General features: G+C 34.0%; 2 protein-coding genes across 2 annotated transcripts; both read left to right on the top strand.

Moving 5' to 3' along the window:
* Nucleotides 1–247: 247 nt before the first annotated feature.
* On the top strand, nucleotides 248–15,034 carry LOC118042909 (5'-3' exoribonuclease 4). The gene is made up of 23 exons (XM_035050658.2): nucleotides 248–642; nucleotides 728–830; nucleotides 929–1,005; nucleotides 1,110–1,295; nucleotides 1,375–1,494; nucleotides 1,586–1,648; nucleotides 1,757–1,900; nucleotides 2,400–2,564; nucleotides 4,533–4,610; nucleotides 6,376–6,453; nucleotides 7,923–8,075; nucleotides 8,194–8,262; nucleotides 8,353–8,448; nucleotides 8,926–8,996; nucleotides 9,794–9,922; nucleotides 10,004–10,080; nucleotides 10,177–10,217; nucleotides 10,397–10,471; nucleotides 11,048–11,202; nucleotides 12,108–12,212; nucleotides 12,298–12,373; nucleotides 12,516–12,595; nucleotides 12,772–15,034. Exons 1-23 carry the CDS (start codon nucleotides 439–441, stop codon nucleotides 14,555–14,557), a joined length of 4,131 nt encoding a protein of 1,376 aa, XP_034906549.1. The 5' UTR covers nucleotides 248–438; the 3' UTR covers nucleotides 14,558–15,034.
* Nucleotides 15,035–19,728: 4,694 nt separating this feature from the next.
* LOC118042908 (probable aspartic proteinase GIP1) lies at nucleotides 19,729–21,323 on the top strand. The gene has a single exon (XM_035050657.2). It carries the CDS (start codon nucleotides 19,744–19,746, stop codon nucleotides 21,211–21,213), a length of 1,470 nt encoding a protein of 489 aa, XP_034906548.1. The 5' UTR covers nucleotides 19,729–19,743; the 3' UTR covers nucleotides 21,214–21,323.

The following is a 21,323-nucleotide window of genomic DNA, read 5'->3' on the forward strand; positions in this document are numbered from 1 at the left end:
ATTTAGAAGTATTGTAAATGTTAATTTTTAATTTAAAAATATATTAAAATAGTATTTTTTTTTAAATTTAATTTTAATGTTAATACATTAAAATATTAAAAAATTCTAAAAGAAAAACTTAATTTAAAAAATAAAAAATTTATAGTGATATTGCAGTAACAAACAAAGCGTTTTTTACATATGAGGTGAAAAGTTGAAAGTTTAATAAAATAGCCCAGGTCAAACTCGTCCATCTTCCATTAGGCTCTCCACTTTTCTTTTTTCTTTTTAAATACAGAAGCCGCCGCCTAGCTCCATCACACACAGACACAGTTAACTCACGGCTTTCGCGGATTCGCTAAGCAACTGAAAGAACACACACACACACAAACAGTGTAGGCGTGCACTCACGTCGCCGCCGCACTACTGATTTATTCGAAAACTGTAATGCACTGAAGAATGGGAATACCAGCATTCTATAGATGGTTAACGGAGAAGTATCCGCTTATAACTGCCGACGTCATGGAAGAAACGCCGCTTTTAATCAACGGCGTTTCTGTCCCACTCGACACTTCCTGCCCTAACCCTAACGGTATCGAGTTCGACAATCTCTATCTTGACATGAATGGAATCATTCACCCTTGTTTCCATCCCGAAGGACTGGTATTTTTCTTTTTTTCTTCATTCCCTTTTTCATTAATTACATGCTCTTTTATTTTATTTATTTATTGTGTGTAATTAACAACAGCCGCCTCCGACTACATACGAGGAGGTTTTCGCTGCGGTTTTCAAGTACATTGATAGGATCTTCTCCATTGTCAGGCCTCGAAAACTCCTTTTCATGGCTATTGGTAATTATTTGGAATCGGATACATACAGATTGTCGTCGTCGTTGTCATGATGTTCTTATATTTATTTGCTGTAATAATATTGATTACTTTAAAAACAGATGGTGTTGCTCCACGAGCTAAGATGAATCAGCAGCGGTCGAGGCGTTTTAGGGCTGCTAGAGATGCTGCTGATCAAGTGAGAGAGTCTTTGTAAATTAGTTGTTCAGCATTTTAAGATACTTAGGGTTTTGTCCTTTTCTTTTGGAGAAAAATGAAAATTGAGGTTTTGTTTGCGCTCAGGCCTTATCTATAGAGACGGATGGTGGGATTGTCCCTGAATCAGAAGAAGGGAACTTGGAGCAGGTGAAGAAACTTGACTCGAATGTAATTACACCTGGAACTGAGTTTATGGATTTGTTGTCGTCAGCTCTTCATTATTACATACGCTTGAGGATGAAAGAGGATTTGGGATGGCGAGGAATAAAGGTAAATGAAAATTTATGAGCACGGGTCTCCTCCCTTTCTCTCACTTACCTCACAAGTGAGAGCGTGTGATTCTTGTTAGGTCATTCTTTCTGATGCTAATGTGGCCGGTGAAGGAGAGCATAAGATAATGTCATACATCCGCTTGCAAAGGAATCTACCGGGTTTTGATCCAAATACGCGGCATTGTTTATATGGATTGGTAAATTCCTTTGTTTGTCTATGTTTAAAATGAGTTTGACTTGATTCCTGGCTGGTCCTATAATTCCTTCGTATCATATGTGTTATTTTAGGATGCGGATTTGATTATGCTCGCGTTGGCTTCTCATGAAATTCATTTCTCGATTCTAAGAGAGGTTTTGAACTGAACTTCTTGATTAAATTGTATTATAAATGCTATTAGATGTTCTCACAATGATGTGGAAGAACACATTCTGGCTGTATCTTACCTCTTTGCTGGACAGGATCTTGGAAATGCAAGAACAGGCGGTAAATCTTTGAAAGAAAAACGTAGACTAATGAAGCGCCGAAAATTAAATGGGGATTCAGAGCAAGTAGGAAAGTTTGCTGAGAATATCGAAAACTATATCTCGGGGATGAAGTTTCAGGTCATTATTTCTCTACTGTGTTTTGACTTTCTTCATGACCTAATGTCTCGAGTTTAACCCTTAGAATTGTTCTTGCCTCACAGTTTAGCAAAAGGAACTGCAAAAATGAGGCTACTTTTTTCATTTATTTTCTTTCCCTAGTGAATGAGAAACACACCAAGGAGTTTATAGAAATGAAAAGCCTATGTAGTTGGTCACGTATTACCTGTGCTGGTTAGATAAGCAACTGGTGGTTTTATGGAATCATTAACCAGATGTCACGAAAACAGTCATTATGCAAGTACCTAACAATAGGTAAATTAGAGCATGAGTAAGGTTTACCTAGAACAGAAACTGTTGATTTAGAAACATAATGTTTGAAGGAGAACTAATTTGAGCTAACTCTTTTATTTCAGTTTTGCTTTATATGAATGGTGTATTGTGATATTGTTGTAATCAGTATTCTAATTTTTATTTCTTTAAAGTTTCTCACCAAATTCTTGACTTCATTCTATTACAGTTTCTCAATGTTTGGATCTTGAGGGAGTATTTAGCATATGATTTGACAATACCAGACACAACATTGAAATTAGACGTGGAGCGCGTGATTGATGATTTTGTCTTCATGTGTTTGTTTGTTGGAAATGATTTTCTGCCACACATACCATCACTGGAGATATCTGAGGTTGAGGAATTTAACAACCCTTTTGTTCTTTTAGAAAACAAGATTTTTGCTTTGGAGTTGTTACTTTTATTCCTATATTGGTACCCTTGATCATTTATCTAAGTAGTGCATTGAACCTTTGTGATTTCTGTATATATGCCAAAAAGACAGACAATGGTGTTGCTATTGAATCTATCTTTAATGATGCAGACCAAAAAAAAAGCAGAAGGTTCATTGTTTTTTTAATGTGATTTTGTAGACAAGGGTATTTTTTAATTTCCATATTCTGTAAATTATCTAGGTCTAGGCTCTTATTTTACATTTTAGTGAGGTATTGGTCTCTAATATTTTTTTTGATGAATATTCTTTAATTAATTGAGTTTAATATAGGAATTTATCTTTTCTTATTTTAGAGTCTAAGCCCTTGTTGGATTATGAATCCATTCAAGTAAAGCTTTAGGAGTGTGTTGAGTGTAAAAATAATTGGGCTTCTAATGCTTTATTTTGATAATGCAATATTGTTGAAGAATTTCTAGCAATTGTGCTTTGTGATTGTGTGATACAATCTCCACTAAGTGTGACGACTAGGTGTCTGATGCAGAGAAAATCCTATAAGGTTTATTTTTTTAAATGCTAGGACTTGAATTTATTTCGGGCTTTGCTTTTAGTATTTAAGGGCTGCTACTGCTCCAATAAATTATGATTTGATTTTTTGAGACGTTTAGAAGAAAGTCTAATTTCTTTCTGGCCATGCAGTACAGATAACCAGCCTTTAGGCGTGTTCGATATCTTTTACATTTTTATATTATGTTAGTGTAACTCCTTGAAGCTTTCTTTGCATCCTTTTACAATTCCAGCTATCAATCGTCCTTATTGTAACCATCAAACAACCTTCATTGACTTCCTAAACATCCACACATTCATAAGTCAATCCTACAACTATTAGCCACTAAAATATCAACCATTTCCCCAAAATCCCTATTCATGTAACTGTAAACAGCCCCTCAGAACAGCCATAAGCTATCCTGCAACACTTAAGATTAGAATCATTCTTGTCCGATGGTTCTCTTTCAAATATTGCAAAGTTAAGTAGTGGTTAATGGCATCAATTATTGACACTGGAGAATCATGCGTTTGACATATTACCATGTTGGAGAGCTAACACATTCATTTTTATAGAGCTTTTAGCTAATCTGTATAATATCATTGAATATGACTTGTGAACTTAATCCTTGTTTAATGCAGTTAATTAAAAGAGATTAGGTGCTAGAAGATGGTATGGGAAAGTTTTGAAATGATTTTACTGAGTGTTAGGCTTGTAGGATCTTTGGTGATTTCAGGAGCTAGAGCTAACTGTAGATTTGATTTGTGGTTGAAATTAAAGGGAAAAGGTGTAAGAAACTACTAGCCTTGCACTGGTATTGATGAAAAATAACTCTTTAAGGAAGCCTCATGCTATCAGGGTGGCGTGTAAATAAAGACCCCCCCCCCCCCTATTTAAGTCCTCACTCATTCTATAACTTGCAACCCCCCTATATATATAAGAAAATTTGTCCACCCCTCTGACATTGCTTTCAATTCAAGCAAATGGCTCCAACATCATTCATAACATTTGCTTTGGAATTTGGAGACTAGAAGCCTATTTATAGACTTGAAAATACTCAGTTCTATGCTTACGAGACTTGGTTTCGTAATAATAAAACGTAATTATTCCTGTGTATTCATAAATCTAAGGAAAGACAAATAATTCACCTATTCCAGAATCAACTTTACTAACAATATGGAGCCCAAATCAACATTGAAAGTAGCTTAATGGAACTAGTTTCACTCTCCCATCAAAAAGAAGCCTGAAGTTTATGAATTTGCCTCACATGCTCTGCCCATTTTAAGTTGATGCCAATCATTAAATTTCTATTCTCATGCTGAATCCCATATTTGTATTTTTGTGGCTTTATTCATTGTTTAACTAATGTTTTTCAACTTTGATAGGGGGCTCTCAATTTGCTCATGACAGTTTACAAAAAGGAATTTGCTCAGATGGGTGGTTACCTAACAAATTCTTTTGAGGTGAAGAACTAGACACTTCTGTGTTTTTCAATTTGTGGCAACATGTTGTCACAGAGAATGGATGATTTGTTGTTTACTTTATTTTTGAATCTAAGCTACAACAAAAATTCAGTTTTTATGGGATATTAGTTTCCAGCTTGCGGCATTGCAAATTAAAATTTTAAACTTTTAAAATTATCAGCTCAATTTAAATAATTAATAATAATTGTCACCAATTTCAATTTTCATTCACCACAAAAATTTCACTTTCACTTACATTCATGTGTAGTATAAATCTTTTTGCTGTTAATGTAATATAATGAGCTAGATGTTGCTTACATGATTACATTTAAATGAGAAAATAGAAGACATTGTTAAAGTTGATAAATTTAATGAACTAATGAATGGAGCCCATACAATGGATGCAATTAAAGAAGTTATTAAATGTTATATAAAATTTTATGATCTAATTGAAATTTGTCTTTAAAAGCTCAATTATGTTGAAGGCTAAAGTCGAAGGGCTAACTAACCAAACCTAAATTGAAGAACTGAATTATTCTTCTTCTTGCACACCTAAAATATAACTCTCCTTGATGTGTCAAGTGACAGTCATCCAGCCTCATTCTGCAGACCAATTCCAAATAACAGTGATTAAGGTGTAATTTTTTCTATATACTGTCTCAACCAAACAAGAAAAGAAAAGGAGAAGGCATCATTAGCTGATGCGTGGAGAGAGAAGAGGCAACATAAACCTTCACTATCCAACTTTAATGCTTGTATAGATCATATTTGCTGATCCAGATGCTTAGTCTTTCTATGATGTGGCTTGTTAACCCATACTTGAGATATTGAGCACATAAATATATTTCTTCCTCCGCTATTTTTGCTATTTTTTGCTAACTTGTTACAATTATCTTTTACTACCTTTCAGATCTTTTCTTTTATTTCTAACTTTAATTGGTCTGGAAGCCTCAAATATTGAGATAGTAATGCAAAGTATAAAACACTTTTTGTACTAGCTGATTCACTAACAAATTTGGCATATATAAATCAAGAAAGTTTTTAGGTCAAGGTGATCTGGCTTTTAGCACTCATGTGACTTACTCTTAATGAAATAAACAAGTTAGTAGAGCACTTATCATAAATATATCAATTCAGTTAAAAAGGTAGCTAGGATCTCAAGCATTATTCTTGGATTATTTCTTAATAGAACGATAAGGAGCAAGAGCAATGTGATTTTTGTACAGGACACCCATTATTCAGTCAGTTTTCTATAAGAAACTTGAAGTTAGGATGAGAGACCATTGGAAAGAAGCTTCCAATTTTTTTAAGAGGGCTAGATAATTTTTAATGGAAGTAAAGCTCAGTACAGAAGACACTGTTATTTAGGGTTTCTTGCTCTAATTTCTTCAGTACTATTTAACAATATACAATTTTTTTTATATACTTTGCTGTTTATATTGTTTTAGGCTGTTGAAGAACTGTTATGAAAATTGTGGTCTTTCAATTCACTTGACCTTTTTAATTGTCATTGTTTTCTTATTTAATTGGTAGATTCATCTTAATCGAAGTGAAGATGAATGAAAATGCTGAAGGCACTCTGCTATTTATGGTCTATCACTGCAATTGCTTTAAAAATGTCAACTGCCATTAAAATAATTGATATAGTTTGTTTATTAATTAATTGTTGTAGATTGTTGAAGATCTAATCTGAAAATTGTAGCCTTCAAATTCACTTGACATCTTTGTTTTCTTGTCTCAATTTGTTCTCTTATTTATTTGGTAGATAAACCTGATTCGCGTGGAGCACTTTGTACAAGCTCTAGGTTCTCATGAAAGCGCAATCTTTAGAAGACGCAACCAGGTATCATTAAATGACTTGTTTCTTTTCCTTTTTTTGTGGCGTACTTTTTCTAAAGTTTCTCATATGCAAAATAGAAGCAATGGGTTCAAACTACAAGATTGCAATTCTAATTTGTTCGTGAAAAAAATCAAGGGATTGGGAGGGCTGCCATTCCTAGTTCTTGCTTTTTTTTTTTTGTCTCCATTTCAGCATTTTTCTTCATGCAAGTAGTAGTCTATTTTTTGCTAATTTACTAGTATATTAGTGATTTGTTCATAGTGTGTAAAGCCCGTTACAAATCACAGATATTTTTAAATATCCTCCATATCAGTATTAAGCTTATATCTAATATAGTTATTGTTCAATATTGTATTAAACATGCCATAAAAAATAGGCTTAGCTTTCTACACATTCTTGATGTGGGGGGATAATGACAAACACAAAAGGATGTGCTTAGGCTAAATGAAGGTATACTTGGCAACACTATCAGAGTCAGATTTACATTTTTACAATGACATATATGCAATGATATAATTTTTTGGGTAAAAATCTTAAGAACCTGAATTTTTATTGAAAATATTCCCTTTGTTGATTGATTTTTGTGGATGACTATTTTATTGGTACAATTGACATACATGTCCTGTACGTTCCAAATGACTAATCAGTGGAGGATTTAGAACGAATTCTAGGATTAAAATTTGAGTGTTCAATATTTTTGTTACTTTTTAAGGTTTTTATATTTTTTTAGTTAAGTAGTCAAAGTTGCTTTTATTGGGAATTTGGTTCAATTTCCTTTTTGCATGGTTCTTCTAAGTTTTATTTTTCCCATTCCTATTGGGTTTGAGTTTGCTGCTTTCTATTTGCTTTAGAGACTTTGTATAGTACCCTAGTAAGAGATTCAAGTTGAGCTATGACTATTTAATTGATTAAATAAATTAAATCTGGTGATTAGTTCTTCCTTGGTTATTTGTGTTGCTTCCTTTATCACTAGGTTTTGTGTTGATTAGCCACTAAAATTTATTTGATTGTCCTTTAGAGGACAACAGCATTGTCATTTTGGTAATCATACTACCTAGCAACTTGATGATGTAGTTTTTAGACTTCAACACCAAATTGTATTTTGTGTGATAAAATTGCATGGTCAATAAAAAGAATTTGATGTTCTGAATGTACTCTTACAATGTAATGGATCTGTTCATATCATTTTTGTTGCCTTGCTGATTTGCCAATTCTATTGCAATTATATATGCATTATTCATCATAAATGTGTCGCTTTTTAATGTCTACTGTACCTTTTCCTACTTCTTCTTAACTGTGTTTCTTTCTGGTATTCAGTCATAGTGTTTTAGGAACTGCATTCAGAATCAATATCCCTATTATGTTGGTATCCTGGATTAATAAATCCTACTGTGTCTGTATTTCACATGATACATGTTTTGCCCAATAGCTAGGATCTTGAGATAGTAATTCTAAGCAACATCCATTGTCAGATGCAAAAGGAAAGAGAGATACGTTTCCAACGCATATCAAAACATCAGCAAGCATTTCATTCATCAAAATCATTGTTTGATGATGGTGTATCTGAAAGTTGCAAATCTTCTGTGAAGCTGGAAACAGCTCCTCTGAGTCAAAATCGACAAAATGTGAGTACTTTGTTTACATAATTTAAATATTGTTGCAGTTTCATTTCACGTCTCATGGGATGTTTTTTTCTTGATAAGCAACTGGGAGTTTAATGTATTTTTGTTATCATTATTGCAGCCCCGAAGCATGGCCATTAAGGAATCAAACCACTTCTCCTCCAATGGCACAAGTGCTGTAGTTGACAAGGTCTGTAGTTAAGTTTGTATATCTTGCCTTGAGCTATGCAAGGTAATATAGGTTTCCTGTTTTTTTCTGATTTATTCGTGGTTCTTACAGATTAAATTGGGAGATGAGGGTTGGAAGGAAAGATACTACGCAGAAAAGTTTGAGGCAAAGAGTGAAGAAGAGCGTGATACCATTAGGAGACATGCGGTACATGGTTTAATGTTACTGTTTTCTATTGTAGGAGTGGTATGTGCAGTACTTCACATGTAAAAACTGGTCTCCAGTGTGACTGCCCTTTGAAAGATGCAATGTTTTGGGTTTGACAAGACGACGCCAACCCAAAACCATGAGGCCCCAAAATACATGGTCACCAATTTGATGCCATAGACAGATTTGGAACCAAACACACCCAATGCCAGAGTTTTGGAGAAACAACTACGGGCTTTTTCCAAACCATGGTTTTGGAAAGAAATGCAAACAAGACTCTATATCACATAAATTCCTTTAGGCTTCATTCTTGTTTTGACTACAAGGAAATTATTCTTCTATCATTATTGCCAACTTACTGGCTTCTTCTCACTCCCTATTCACCTCCACTTGTACCTTCTATTTCTATCCGGCATAACTTTTAAATTTGTTCTAATTAGGCTGGGTTGTAATTTTACAGTGATGCAATTCCTGCAGGTTTTCAAATATGTAGAAGGGATTTGTTGGGTCATGCGTTACTACTATGAAGGAGTCTGCTCCTGGCAATGGTATGTGGTGCATTCTCTTATGCTATTGTAAATTTAAGTGATAATTACCTCTCTTTTTATTGACTTGTTGTCTTGAAAGAGTTCAAATGTTGAAAGCTGGATCAGTCAAGGGGCCCTAGCTTAGGGTTGATGTTTTACTTGCCAAGTCAGTCATCAAAGAACTATGACATCATGAAGTCATACCTCCCTTTTTTCCTGAGTTACAAAAAACCAGAAATAGTCTAATCCTTGTAATATCTAAGTAAGCACATTAGAAGTAGGGACTGAGAGACATCAGCCGAAAGTAGTTTCAGTTATATGGATTCATATCTAAAATTTTGTGTCTCCAGGTAAATGTGCATTCATTTAGCTCAGAAGATTTCACTACCACTTGCTGATTTTTTTTATTTTATTTTAAAATATGACAGTCAAAACTTTTAGGTTGATATAATGAGGAAATCTTGCTGGTGGCAAGTGTTATGCTTTTTTCATGTAAAATGGTCCTTTTAAAAATAAAATGCCCATGGTTCTTGAACTTGTAACCTCATCTAGGTATTGCTAGAGTGGATTGCACCTATCATGACACTAACCGGTGCTAACTTTTTTGTTCCCTGCCTCCATAACTAACATGGATCTTTTGGGCTCAGGTAGCTTGGCTCTAAATAGTTGTAGGATACGAATGCTTTAGCTTTGACCAATACCTAAATTCACTGTTTATAGGATCTCTTTGTCTTAATTTCTTATGACACAGCATTGTATTCCTTTTCCAAGAACACTCAAAAGTTGAATTTTGATCACCTCAACATTTTTATGTGAAGGTTCTACCCTTATCATTATGCACCATTTGCCTCGGATTTCTATGGCTGTGATCAGTTAGAAATTCACTTCACACTTGGGGAACCTTTCAAGCCATTTGATCAATTAATGGCAGTGTTGCCTGCTGCGAGGTTTTCAATCTTGACCATTTTCGTTTCTCTTGTGCATTTGGTTTACATAGTCAGTATTTGACACAATTGCTGTGCTCGAAGTGCACATGCTCTTCCTTTGTTTTACAGGAAATTGATGATAGATGCATCATCACCAATATTGGATTTTTACCCTACTGGTATAACCATTGCTCAAGACTTCTCTTTCTTACATCAACATCATCAGTCAATCCCAAAAATTATTACAGGTTATTAATCTTAAAATTTCTTGGCAGATTTTGAGCTTGATAATAATGGGAAGCGTTTTTCCTGGCAGGTATTTGTTATTTCTGGATTCTTCTTTGAACTTTGAGTTGATATAGATTCTGTTCTCTGATGATCAAAGTGCATATGTTGATGCAGAACTTTTGCATGCTTGTGTACTTGGTTTTCTCTCATATAATTATGGATTTCAATGATGCTCCTCTTGATGTTCTTTTTCTTTGGAATTTCCAGGCTATTTGCAAATTACCATTCATCGAAGAGTCCCGCCTTGTTTCAGAGATCACAAAAGTGGAGCACACATTGACAGTAATTCCTTTTTCTATAAGTTAGCACTAGTCACAGGTGCTAGATGTATCAGTGTGTTGGTTGGTGTCATATATGTCTGATTTTATGACTCATGGGTATCATTTGATAATTCAATTTGCCATGTTACTTTAGATGTACCTTTGTTGGCCCTGACAGAAGCCTGTATTGCCTATTTTGCTCTCGTATACCAGTAATAAGTTTGTACACCTACTAGAATCAGAAATTTTATAAATGAGGGGTGCAAGACTGATATATTGAGAGTTCAATGTGGCTAGTCCGACTTCCTTCTGATGTCAATGCAGCAAAAGAAAAAAGATAGCCTGAAGATGTGTCGTATGTGGTAAAATAACAATATAAATCTCCACTTTTTGGCTGGAGATACTCATTCAGTGGCAATTTGATGGATAGGCATGTCAGATTTTTATTGTCCTTTCTGTTAATTTATCTCCAGCAATGATGTTGCAAATTCATTGCTCTTCTAACATTGCTTTTATTACAGAAAATATGATTTTTGGTTGCTAAATTCCAATTTTCCACATTTCTGAAAAGTTACTTACTGATTATATTTATAATCAGGATGAAGAGAGACGGAGAAACCGTTTGGGTTATGATGTCCTGTGTGTTCATGTTTCACATCCTTTGGCAGTTAAGGTAATTTCTCTGTTCGAGTGCAAAGATCAGTCAGCTCTGCCAACAGCTAATGGCAAATTGAAAATTGACCCAAAAATCAGGTGTGTAAATGAGGCCTCCCTGAAATCTGATTGAAAAATTTGAGGTGGCCTTTTTTTTTTTTAATTATCAAGTCTCTGCTATTTTGAAAATAGCATTGTAAAAATTTATCATGGTGTTCATGACTATTAAATTTTGTTGTTGATTGGGCATTGTCTTCTCAATTAGTTTTATGTCATCATCAATTTCTTTCTCATTTCCTCCCATAGAAGTCCATGCTTATGTGGAATAGAAATATTCGGCGAATAATATAAAAATGAACTCATGAACTCAGTATCGTTGAGATTTTCCATGAAGTAATAACAGCTATTAGTTAAAATAGAATCATAAAATTTTATTATCTTCAAGCTCGGTTTTTTGGTTCTACATGTTTCCAGCCTTTTCAGTATGGGAGTATGGGAGCTGTGCAATCTGATCCATAGGAACATTGAAAAAACATGCGAGAAGTTGGTTTCATGAAATGTATTGAATAGATAGAAGAGATAACATTACTAAATTGCTGGCAAGGAACCTTGGTTTTTTTAGTCCTAACTTTTCATCTCCTCGCCAACAGCTCCCTTACTAAATAAACGAGAGATAAATTAATTGTCTCAAGTACTTCAGACTGTTTGATATACACAGTAAGTGCATTGAAATTTTCTTGTTGAACCAAATAACTCCCCATAACCAGCTCACTTGTTTTCTATGAATTTATTGATCCTGCCAGTTTGGTTCTGATTTTTATGATTATATTTTCTGCAGTATGTATTTCTTTTGCTGTACTTTGTTTCTTATCACTGGAGCATGTAGCTAGTGATTATTTGCTTGTTTTTTGAGGTCTTTATAGAGAAGTGATTATTTACTCTTTCCAAGGTTCCTTATGAAATTGTTTTGCTTACGGCAAGGTATTTTCTCATTAATTATGTAGTGGTGGAATGAATGGATACATTTACATTTCTGAGAAACCTGAATGGCCTCTCGGGATATTTTCACCAATTGATGGCATGCTGATGATAGCAAGTGAACAAGTGATGTAAGTTTCTGAAAAACATGATGTTTGCTTTGCTCATAAACTGTTTGTCATCTCCTGCTAAAGTTATTTCTTTTCTTTATTGCAGATCAGTGTTCTATGAATACCCCCCATTTCATGCCCATATTCCAAGGCTACCAGAAGGAGTTATCTTGCCTAACAAGGTAACGGTTTTTCTTTTTGTTATTTTCTGTTATGAAAAATTGAAATATAAAAAAGACTGAAGGTGGTCTGCCCTAATTTCTTTACCCGGGTGATTGTTACTACACTGTGGATGCTTAATTTTTTTTTTTTTCCTGTTCTCAGTCTGTGACCAGGTGCAATATTTTGCATGTACATCATTTATGGCATGAGCCAGCTATTCCTGGTTCTATATCTTCTAAAAGGTAAACTTTCCGTCCATGCCATAAACATCAGTGCCAACTCTAGTTCTCAAGTGTTTCACGAAATGATCAATTATGATCTTAGTGTCATCCAAATTGAAAATTTTGTCCGGATAAAAGTTTAGAGGCCTCCTTAATGATGCTAATTGTTTTGCTAAATATTGTAAAAAATTTTGTAGACAAATCCCCAAGTCTATCTCAGGCCCTCAACTGGCAGAATTGGCTCATCGACTTGTGTCAGAATATAGTTCTTCAAAGCACCTGGACTTCCACAGATGTGCTGAACGTGGGTTACCTCTGGATGCTGCTAGAATGGGAGAAATGGGAACACAAGTCCAGCCCAAGAAAAGGAAACGAGGTAAACGCAATAAAAACTGCCTTGATGGTAGATCTAAAGAAAGTCAAGTGGGTAAAGGTGATTTTGTCCCTATCAACAATGTCAAGAATATGGAGAGTTCTACTCTTAGGCAACAGGGGGAAAGCTGTGGTGGTTATGGCAGTGCTGGAGTGGATGAAATTAAAATAGAAAAATCTAAAAAGAGGAAAAGGAGTTCTAAGAACAAAGAAGGTGCGGAAGGTGCTGGTATACCCGATGGTGTTCAGAAGCTGGAAAGAAGCATTCAAGAGCAGAGAAACAGTGATCATACTTCTGGAGGTGCAGATGGAGAAAATGATTACAAAGAAGAAAAATCTAGGAAAAGAAAATCCAGAAAAAGAAAAAAGAAAGGGAATCAGAATGATGGCGATGCTGTCCAAAACAAAAATGCTGAGAAATTGGGGTGCTGTAACCACCACATCAGCAAACTACAAAGTTGCATTCTTCAGGAGCAGAGCGGAGGGGATGTTCATGAAGGTGGAGATGTGGCATTGGAGTTGAAAACAGACGTGGAATCCAAGAAAAGGAGAAAGATCGAAGCTGATGGCGTCCTAATTAACAATGTTGAAAAATTGGAGAGTTGTTTTCTCATGGGACAAAGAGGAGGTGACAGTAACCACACAAATGCTGATGGATTGGACGCAACCAGTAACCCTGTCCCAAATAACAATCATCAGGAATTGGAGGATGGGGCATTGGAATTGAAAACGGAGTTGAAATCCAAGAAAAAGAAACGAAGATCCAAGAAAAGGAGAAAGATCGAAGCTGATGGCGTCCTAATCAACAATGTTGAAAAATTGGGGAGTTCTCCCATGGAACAAAGAGGAGGTGACAGTAACCACACAAATGCTGATGGACTGGACGCAACCAGTAACCCTGTCCCAAATAACAATCATCAGGAATTGGAGGATGGGGCATTGGAATTGAAAACGGAGTTGACATCCAAGAAAAAGAAACGAAGATCCAAGAAAAGGAGAAAGATCGAAGCTGATGGGGTCCTAATCAACAATGTTGAAAAATTGGAGAGTTGTTTTCTCATGGGACAAAGAGGAGGTGACAGTAACCACACAAATGCTGATGGATTGGACGCAACCATTAACCCTGTCCCAAATAACAATCATCAGGAATTGGAGGATGGGGCATTGGAATTGAAAACGGAGTTGAAATCCAAGAAAAAGAGACGAAGATCTAAGAAAAGGAGAAAGATCGAAGCTGATGGCGTCCTAATTAACAATGTTGAAAAATTGGGGATTTCTCCCATGGAACAAAGAGGAGGTGACAGTAAGCTCACAAATGCTGATGGATTGGACCCAACCAGACGTCCTGTCCCAAATAAAATCAATCAGGAATTGGAGGGTTCTGGTCCTCAGGAACAGATAGAACACTTTGACCATTCAGGTGCCAATGAGGTGGAAATAAAACCAGAAGTCAAATCCAAAAGGAAGAAACGGAGGTCTAAGAAAAAGCGACAGATTGAGCTTATTGTCCCACCTAATGATCCTCCAGAGTCTGGTCTTCCTGGAAAACAGGGAACTTTTGACAGCAACCATATAGGTGTGGGTGGGTTGGAAATGAAAACAGAAGTCTAACCCAGGAAGAGGAAATGCAGACCAGAAAATAAGGAGACAGAGCAGGTGATTTTTTCTCAAATTATGGTTCTTGGTAAACGAGGAAGAGATGGTGATCATGGAGGTGCAGGTGTGGTGGAGGAAATGAAAACAGGGAACAGGTTCAGAAATATGAAAAGATCAAGATGACATGCATTGAAGCTGATGGTGCCCCAAATACTACTTTCTGTAATCGAAGATTATTGTTCCGAGGAACAAGTCGGAGAAATTGAGATATTCGATTTTGCGTCTTCATGGCAAGGCAAACCTCTGCAGGCTTTGAAAGAAATAAAGAAGAGAAGGGTGGCCTCATTTCAAAGTTGCAAAATTAGTATCTCGTTCAAATTATAGCTACAACTTTGTTGTTCAAAGCAGCCTTGTAATTCTTCGAGAGAGTCATTCTAATTGTTTTTTAAAATATTTTTTATTTAAAAATACATTAAAATAACTTTTTTTTTTTTTTTTAACATTAGTATATTAAAATAATAAAAATATATATAAAAAAAATATGCTAAGTTAAATGGTTTAGAGAAGAAACCCGTTCTAAAACTAGATTTGAACAACCAATTAAAAAGCAGAGGAGCACCCAACCATTTTTAAGTTTGTCTTCCACATCTCGACAGGACAAGCAGGGCAACAACCATTGAAACAGCAAGTGCAAATACCTACACAAGACTAGGAAAGTTGAAATAGTCTTGAATCTTTTTCTACCATAGCAACAGCAGGGTGGTGATGCAAAAGCAGTGCTGATGCTAGATTTGATGTTGTGGGAGAAGAGAACTTGGGTGGGCTGTAGGAGTACTTGGATGTGCTAAGGTTGTCCCCATCCACATCTCCGAGCGTGTATGGTATTGCTAAAAACTATTAATCGATAAAGTCACCCCATGGTAATTCCAAGGGACTAGCATGGTTATTAAGAGCAAAGTTATTAAATTGACTCGTGTTAAGATTAGAGTTGTGAGACAAGTTAATGTAAATTCATTTGGATTAATTAAAATGATATTATTTAATTTTTTTTAAAAAAAAATTAAGCTAGATTTTAACCAGGTGGATCAAGTTATAAGTTAACCTAAGATTTTTTTATTATTATTTAAACATTGCAAAAGAAATTTAGTAAAATATCAATCTAGAAAATATTTAGAAAAATAACATGCTTTCACGAGTCACAAGTCTTATTACCTCTATTGATTTAATATAATTTATGCTAATTTATGTTAATTATTGATTTTAAAAATGTTGGGTTTAGAATTAGGGATTTATAGAAAAAATACGGGTTTTGTGAATTAGGTTTAAATTTGGTTGGTTAGTTATAAAAAAACATTAATTTGAGTTGCTTATTTTGTTATTTTTGAAGAAAATCAATGATTTTGGGTTATTTTTTTTACTGGAATCAAGAGCATGGGGTTACAATTGTTTTTATCTGGACACCAATTCTTTTTAGTTTTGACTTGTTTTCTACACACATCGTTTAAAGACAAGCAAGATATTTATTGTTTTTGAACACATATGTGACTCACTCCAATCAACAATCAACATTGGTCACCTTTACTTCTTTGTATTTGTCTCGTTGAGTTTTTTTCTAATAATACTAGGTTGTACTTTGATGTGTCTCTAAAATCTTATTAATTTTTTTTTTCTTTCTCATCTATCATTCTTGAAATTCATGACAATCCATATTAACTATTTTTTAAAATTTTTGTTATTCTCATATGACTTTTTAAAAAACCCGTAGTTTCCACCTATAATATTTACTAAATTATACTATTTCCTAAAAAACTATGTTATTTTGCTTAAAAAAAATTTATGATTATGTTAGAAAGTAAGTACACTTTTTTTTTCTTGTATGATTTGGTCATTGGCGTGGAGAATAGTTATTAAACCCAGACTAGTCCGGTGGGTAGATCCGGGATCTAATGGCTAGACTGGTCTAGGTGAGGTAAAAGGCCGATATGGGTAAAAACTTCGGCAAAACCAGTCGGGTTGACCCATGATCCGAACCTGTCTGAACCCAAGTTTTTTTTTTTTTTTTTTTACAAATGTGTTTCTTCTTCTAACTAGAGACCTCTTTTTATTATATATATTTTAATTGGTTGTTAATCTTTTTCAAAGTTAACTATATAAATACTAGAAAAATATTTATTTTTTATATATAAGATTTGAAACCCTTTAGTATATATATACTCTATGTTCATAAGTAAAAAATTATTTTTTTAATGTGGAATTTGAAACTCTTTAGTATATAAACTCTATGTTCATAAGAAAAAAATTATTTTTTTTCAATATAAAATAAGATAAAAAATATTTTTAGTTTAAATACTTCAATTTAAAATAATAATATACTAATATAGTATCTTTTTAATATGTGATAAAAAAAAACCCTTTTGAAATAATATTTTAAACTTTATTATTTATAATATGTACATCTTATATTCACATTAATTGGTTTTTTATTTTTTTATATTAAATATTAAAACTACAAATTTTTTTTTAAAATTTTTAAAAATTAATTTAGGTTAATTCAAATTAATTTATATAACTCAAAACTTGATTTTTTAAGCAGATTAATTTGAAGTTGTATCTGATAACTATCATATAAGAGTGTATGCTGTGAGAGAAAGAGGGAAATATTTTTTTTTTATCAAAGATGTGGTCAGTGACAGGTTTGACAACTTTCTTTCTTTTAATGGCTCCAGCAAGTAGCCTAACTTCTTTCTATATTTCAGGATATCATTCTTCCTTGTATATTTTTTTTTAAAACAATGACCTGTCAAATCAAAAGTACACCCTTCTCATGCCAAATTTATCAAATTTTTTCTTTGCTTTGTGAGGTTGTGCTGTCTCTACAACCTATATATTTAAAAATTAATTTCGAGAGGCAGCATAATTAGTTAATTTAATTTAAAATATATTAAAATAATTTTAAAATATTAATTTAAAATTAAAAAAAATTAAAAAACTCAAATTTGACTATAAATACTTTTAAAAATATAAAAACAAACGGATGTGAAAATCTAGTCAACAAATGTGGGTGATTTTTTTTTTTTTAATGATAAATTGGCTTCAAGGAGTTATCCACTCCTCCAATATTCTATTGGCAGGATGAAGTTCCGCGTTCAACTACACGGATTCGCAAAAAAAATTTATGTTTTTATTTTACTAAATTGTCCTATTTCCCAAAAAAAAATTAAAACTGTGTTATTTTTGCTAAAAAACAATTTTCTAATTATGTTAGAAAGTAAATAATTTTTTTTTTCTTTTATGTCTTGGTCAATAGTTATTAAACTTGGACTGATCTAGTGGATAGATCCGAGACCTGGTCAATCTGGTGGCTGGACCGGTTCGGGTGAGGCAAAACATTGGGATGGGCAAAAACTTGTCGGGTTGACCTGTGACCTGAGCAACCTGAATTTTTTTTTTTTTGCAAATGTATTTTTTCTCCTAACTAGAGACCCTTTTTTTTTTATATTTTTTAGTTGGTTACTATCTTTTTTCAAAGTTTACTATATAAATACTAGAAGAATGTTTTATTTTTTTAATGTAGGATTTGAAACTTTTTAGTCCATATGTACTCTATATTCGTAAGAAAAAAATTATTTTTTTCAATATGAAATTTAAAACTCTTTAGTATATATACTCTATGTTTACAAGAAAAAAAATTATATTTTTTTAATGTGGGATAATTTTTTTTTTTAGTTTAAACTTCTTTTAGTTTAAGTACTTCAATTTAAAAAGATAATATACTAACACAATATCTTTTCAATGTGCGGTAAAAAAAAATTAAAATAATTTTTTAAACTTTATTATTTATAATATATATAATTTATATTCACATGAATTATTTTTAATTTTTTTATATTAAATATTAAAACTATAAATATATTTTTTAAAAGTTTTTTAAATTAATTTAGATTAATCTAGAATAACTGGTATAACTTAAGATCCAGCGGTTAAGAAGTCTGGAGTGCTTGCTGTGAGAGAAAGAGTGAAATAATTATTGTCAAAGATGTGGTCAATGACAGATATGACAGGAGTTACTTTCTTTCATTTAATGGCTCCAGCAAGTAGCCTAACTTCTTGCTATATTTAAAGGATATCATTCTTCCTTGTATATTTAAAAAAAAAAATGCCCTATCAAATCAAAAGTACACCCTTCTCATGCCCAATTTATCAAATTTGTTCTCTACATTGCGAGGTTGTGCTGTTTGTACCATATTTAAAAATTAATTTTAAAAGGTTACTTAATTTATTAAATTTTAAATTTGTTGTTTAATAACATGTTTTAAATCTTTTCAAGTTTATTAAAAGTTTATGTAATCATTAACATTAAAATATGTAAAATTAATTAAGATATATATATAAATTAATTCAAACATTTATATTAATAAAAAAAATTTAAATAATTGTAATGTTTTCATAGCGTAACCTATTAAATTGTGCTATTTTTTTTCAATTCTTTTTGGAATTGTGCTAATATTCTTAAAAAAATATATATAGAAAAATTGCTATTTTTCTAAAGAAATGCAAATTATTCATGCTAGATTTGAATTTCGGAAGAAAAGTTTCAATAATGATAATATTTTACAGGGAAGTGCACTTCACATGCGTTTTGGCCACGAGAACAGACAATAGACTTCTCATTACTTTAATTTTATTACAAGGTATTTTTATATCCTTTTTTTTATATTAAAAAATATTCATTTGAATCTAAGAAGAGATAGACTATTTATATTAAATTAAAATATCAATCAATATTGTATTTTTTTTTATTATTAGCACGAGAGCACATATTCTGAAAAATATAATTTTGGTTGTTTTTAAAAGTATTTTATATTTGAAAATACATTAAAATAATATATTTTTTAAAATTTATTTTTAACATCAACACCTTAAAATAATCTAAAAATATTTAAAAAATATTAATTTAAAACAAAAAAATAAAATAAAAATAAAATTTTATTACAAACACTTTTAAAATACAAAAATAAACCAACCACCGACTCTAAAATTCTAGTCAACAAATGTGGGTGATTTGTTTATTTTTTTAATGATCAATTGGCATCAAGGAGGTTATCCGCTCCTCCAATATTCTATTGGCCGGACGAAGTTCCGCGTTCAACTATTCATCAAAAGATTTCTGTGTCCCCTTCGTCAAAGATGAGATTCAGCACATGCCTTCCACCGCGTGCTTCCTTCCCTTGCTATATAATCCCAGCCATTTTCTCATCACTCTAAGCTCGCACAGCAACCAAATGGCGATGCCAAAGCTACAAGTCCCTCTTCTCTTCCTCTTCTTCTTCTTCTTCTTCTTCTTCCTGGCTCTTACCCCCTCTCGAGCTCAAACTTTTGGGCCACCGCTTGTCAGCCCTGTCCAGAAAGATGCCTCAACTCTTCAATACATCATCACAGCATACCTACAAAGCCCTCAGGAAACAAAACTACTCCTGGACCTTGGAGCTAGTTACATCTGGATTAACTGTGATGGCTACAATTCCTCCTCGTACAGACACATTCCGTGCACCACCTTGCTGGATGAATTCGTCGGCTGCTTTGCTTGCTTGATGAACTGCAGGGACTCCAATCCCAACTGTGGCGACAGTGTTTGCGTGTTGAAACCCGAGAACCCCTTCCAGCCCAGCATCTCTGGAAACGAGCAGTATGCCCCCGCCCTTGTTGACTATTTCTCTATGCTCACCTTAGATAATACAGGGTCCATTGGAGGACCTTCCTCCTCTTCTCCGTTCACATTTATCTTCTCCTGTGGTTATAAGGAAAATCTCGAGGGCCTGGCCAGAGGTGTCACTGGCTCGGCGGGGCTCGGACGTTCGAGCATTTCAATCCCAGTACAGGCTAGTGCAATCTTCCACTATCCCCGTTATTTTGCACTTTGTTTGTCGGGCTCCAAAACTCGGCCGGGAGCGGCTTTTGTCGGAACTAAAGGGCCTTACAAGTTCGGACGTGGAATTGATCTCTCAAAACCACTTGCTTATACACCACTCCTTTTGAACCCTGTTGGAAAATACTCCTATCCTGATCTGAAAAAACCCTCGAGTGAATATTTCATAGGGGTGTCTTCGATCAAAGTTAATGGAAAGGCGGTGGCCTTGAATCAATCACTCTTGGCCATTGATAGTGGTAATGGTTCTGGCGGGACAAAGCTCAGCACTGTCGTTCCATACACGCAATTAGAGACCTCTATTTACAAGGCTGTTACCGAGGCATTCGTGAAGGCAGCAGCTTCTTCTCCTTTCAATCTTACAGCAACAAAACCAGTTCAGCCATTCAGTGTGTGCTACCCAGCCAGAAATGTAAGGAGTACGCGCGCCGGACCGACCGTGCCAGCCATTGATCTTGTGATGCACCGGAATGACGTGGTTTGGAAGATCTTAGGATCGAATTCCATGGTCAGGGTTGCTGAGAAAGGAGGTGCTGATGTGTGGTGCTTGGGTTTTGTGGACGCCGGGGTCAGACCAAAAACATCAATTTTTGCCGGCGATCCATCGATAGTAATCGGTGGTTATCAAATGGAGGATAATTTCCTGCAGTTTGATTTGGAGTCCATGAGATTAGGATTTAGCTCCTCAGTTCTGTCCAGAGGAACCAGTTGTGCCAGCTTTAGATTTGCTGCCAAGAAGGGCTGAAAGGTCGACACCAGCATGTGCTCCTCTTCCATTTTTTCTGCTTAATTATGTATGAAAAAGCCAGTAGTAAAGGCGGAATAATAATTGCGATCCGCAACTTTGTTCGGAAA

This window comes from Populus alba, chromosome 13 (genome assembly GCF_005239225.2).
Source record: "Populus alba chromosome 13, ASM523922v2, whole genome shotgun sequence".
NCBI classification, from domain to species: domain Eukaryota; kingdom Viridiplantae; phylum Streptophyta; class Magnoliopsida; order Malpighiales; family Salicaceae; genus Populus; species Populus alba.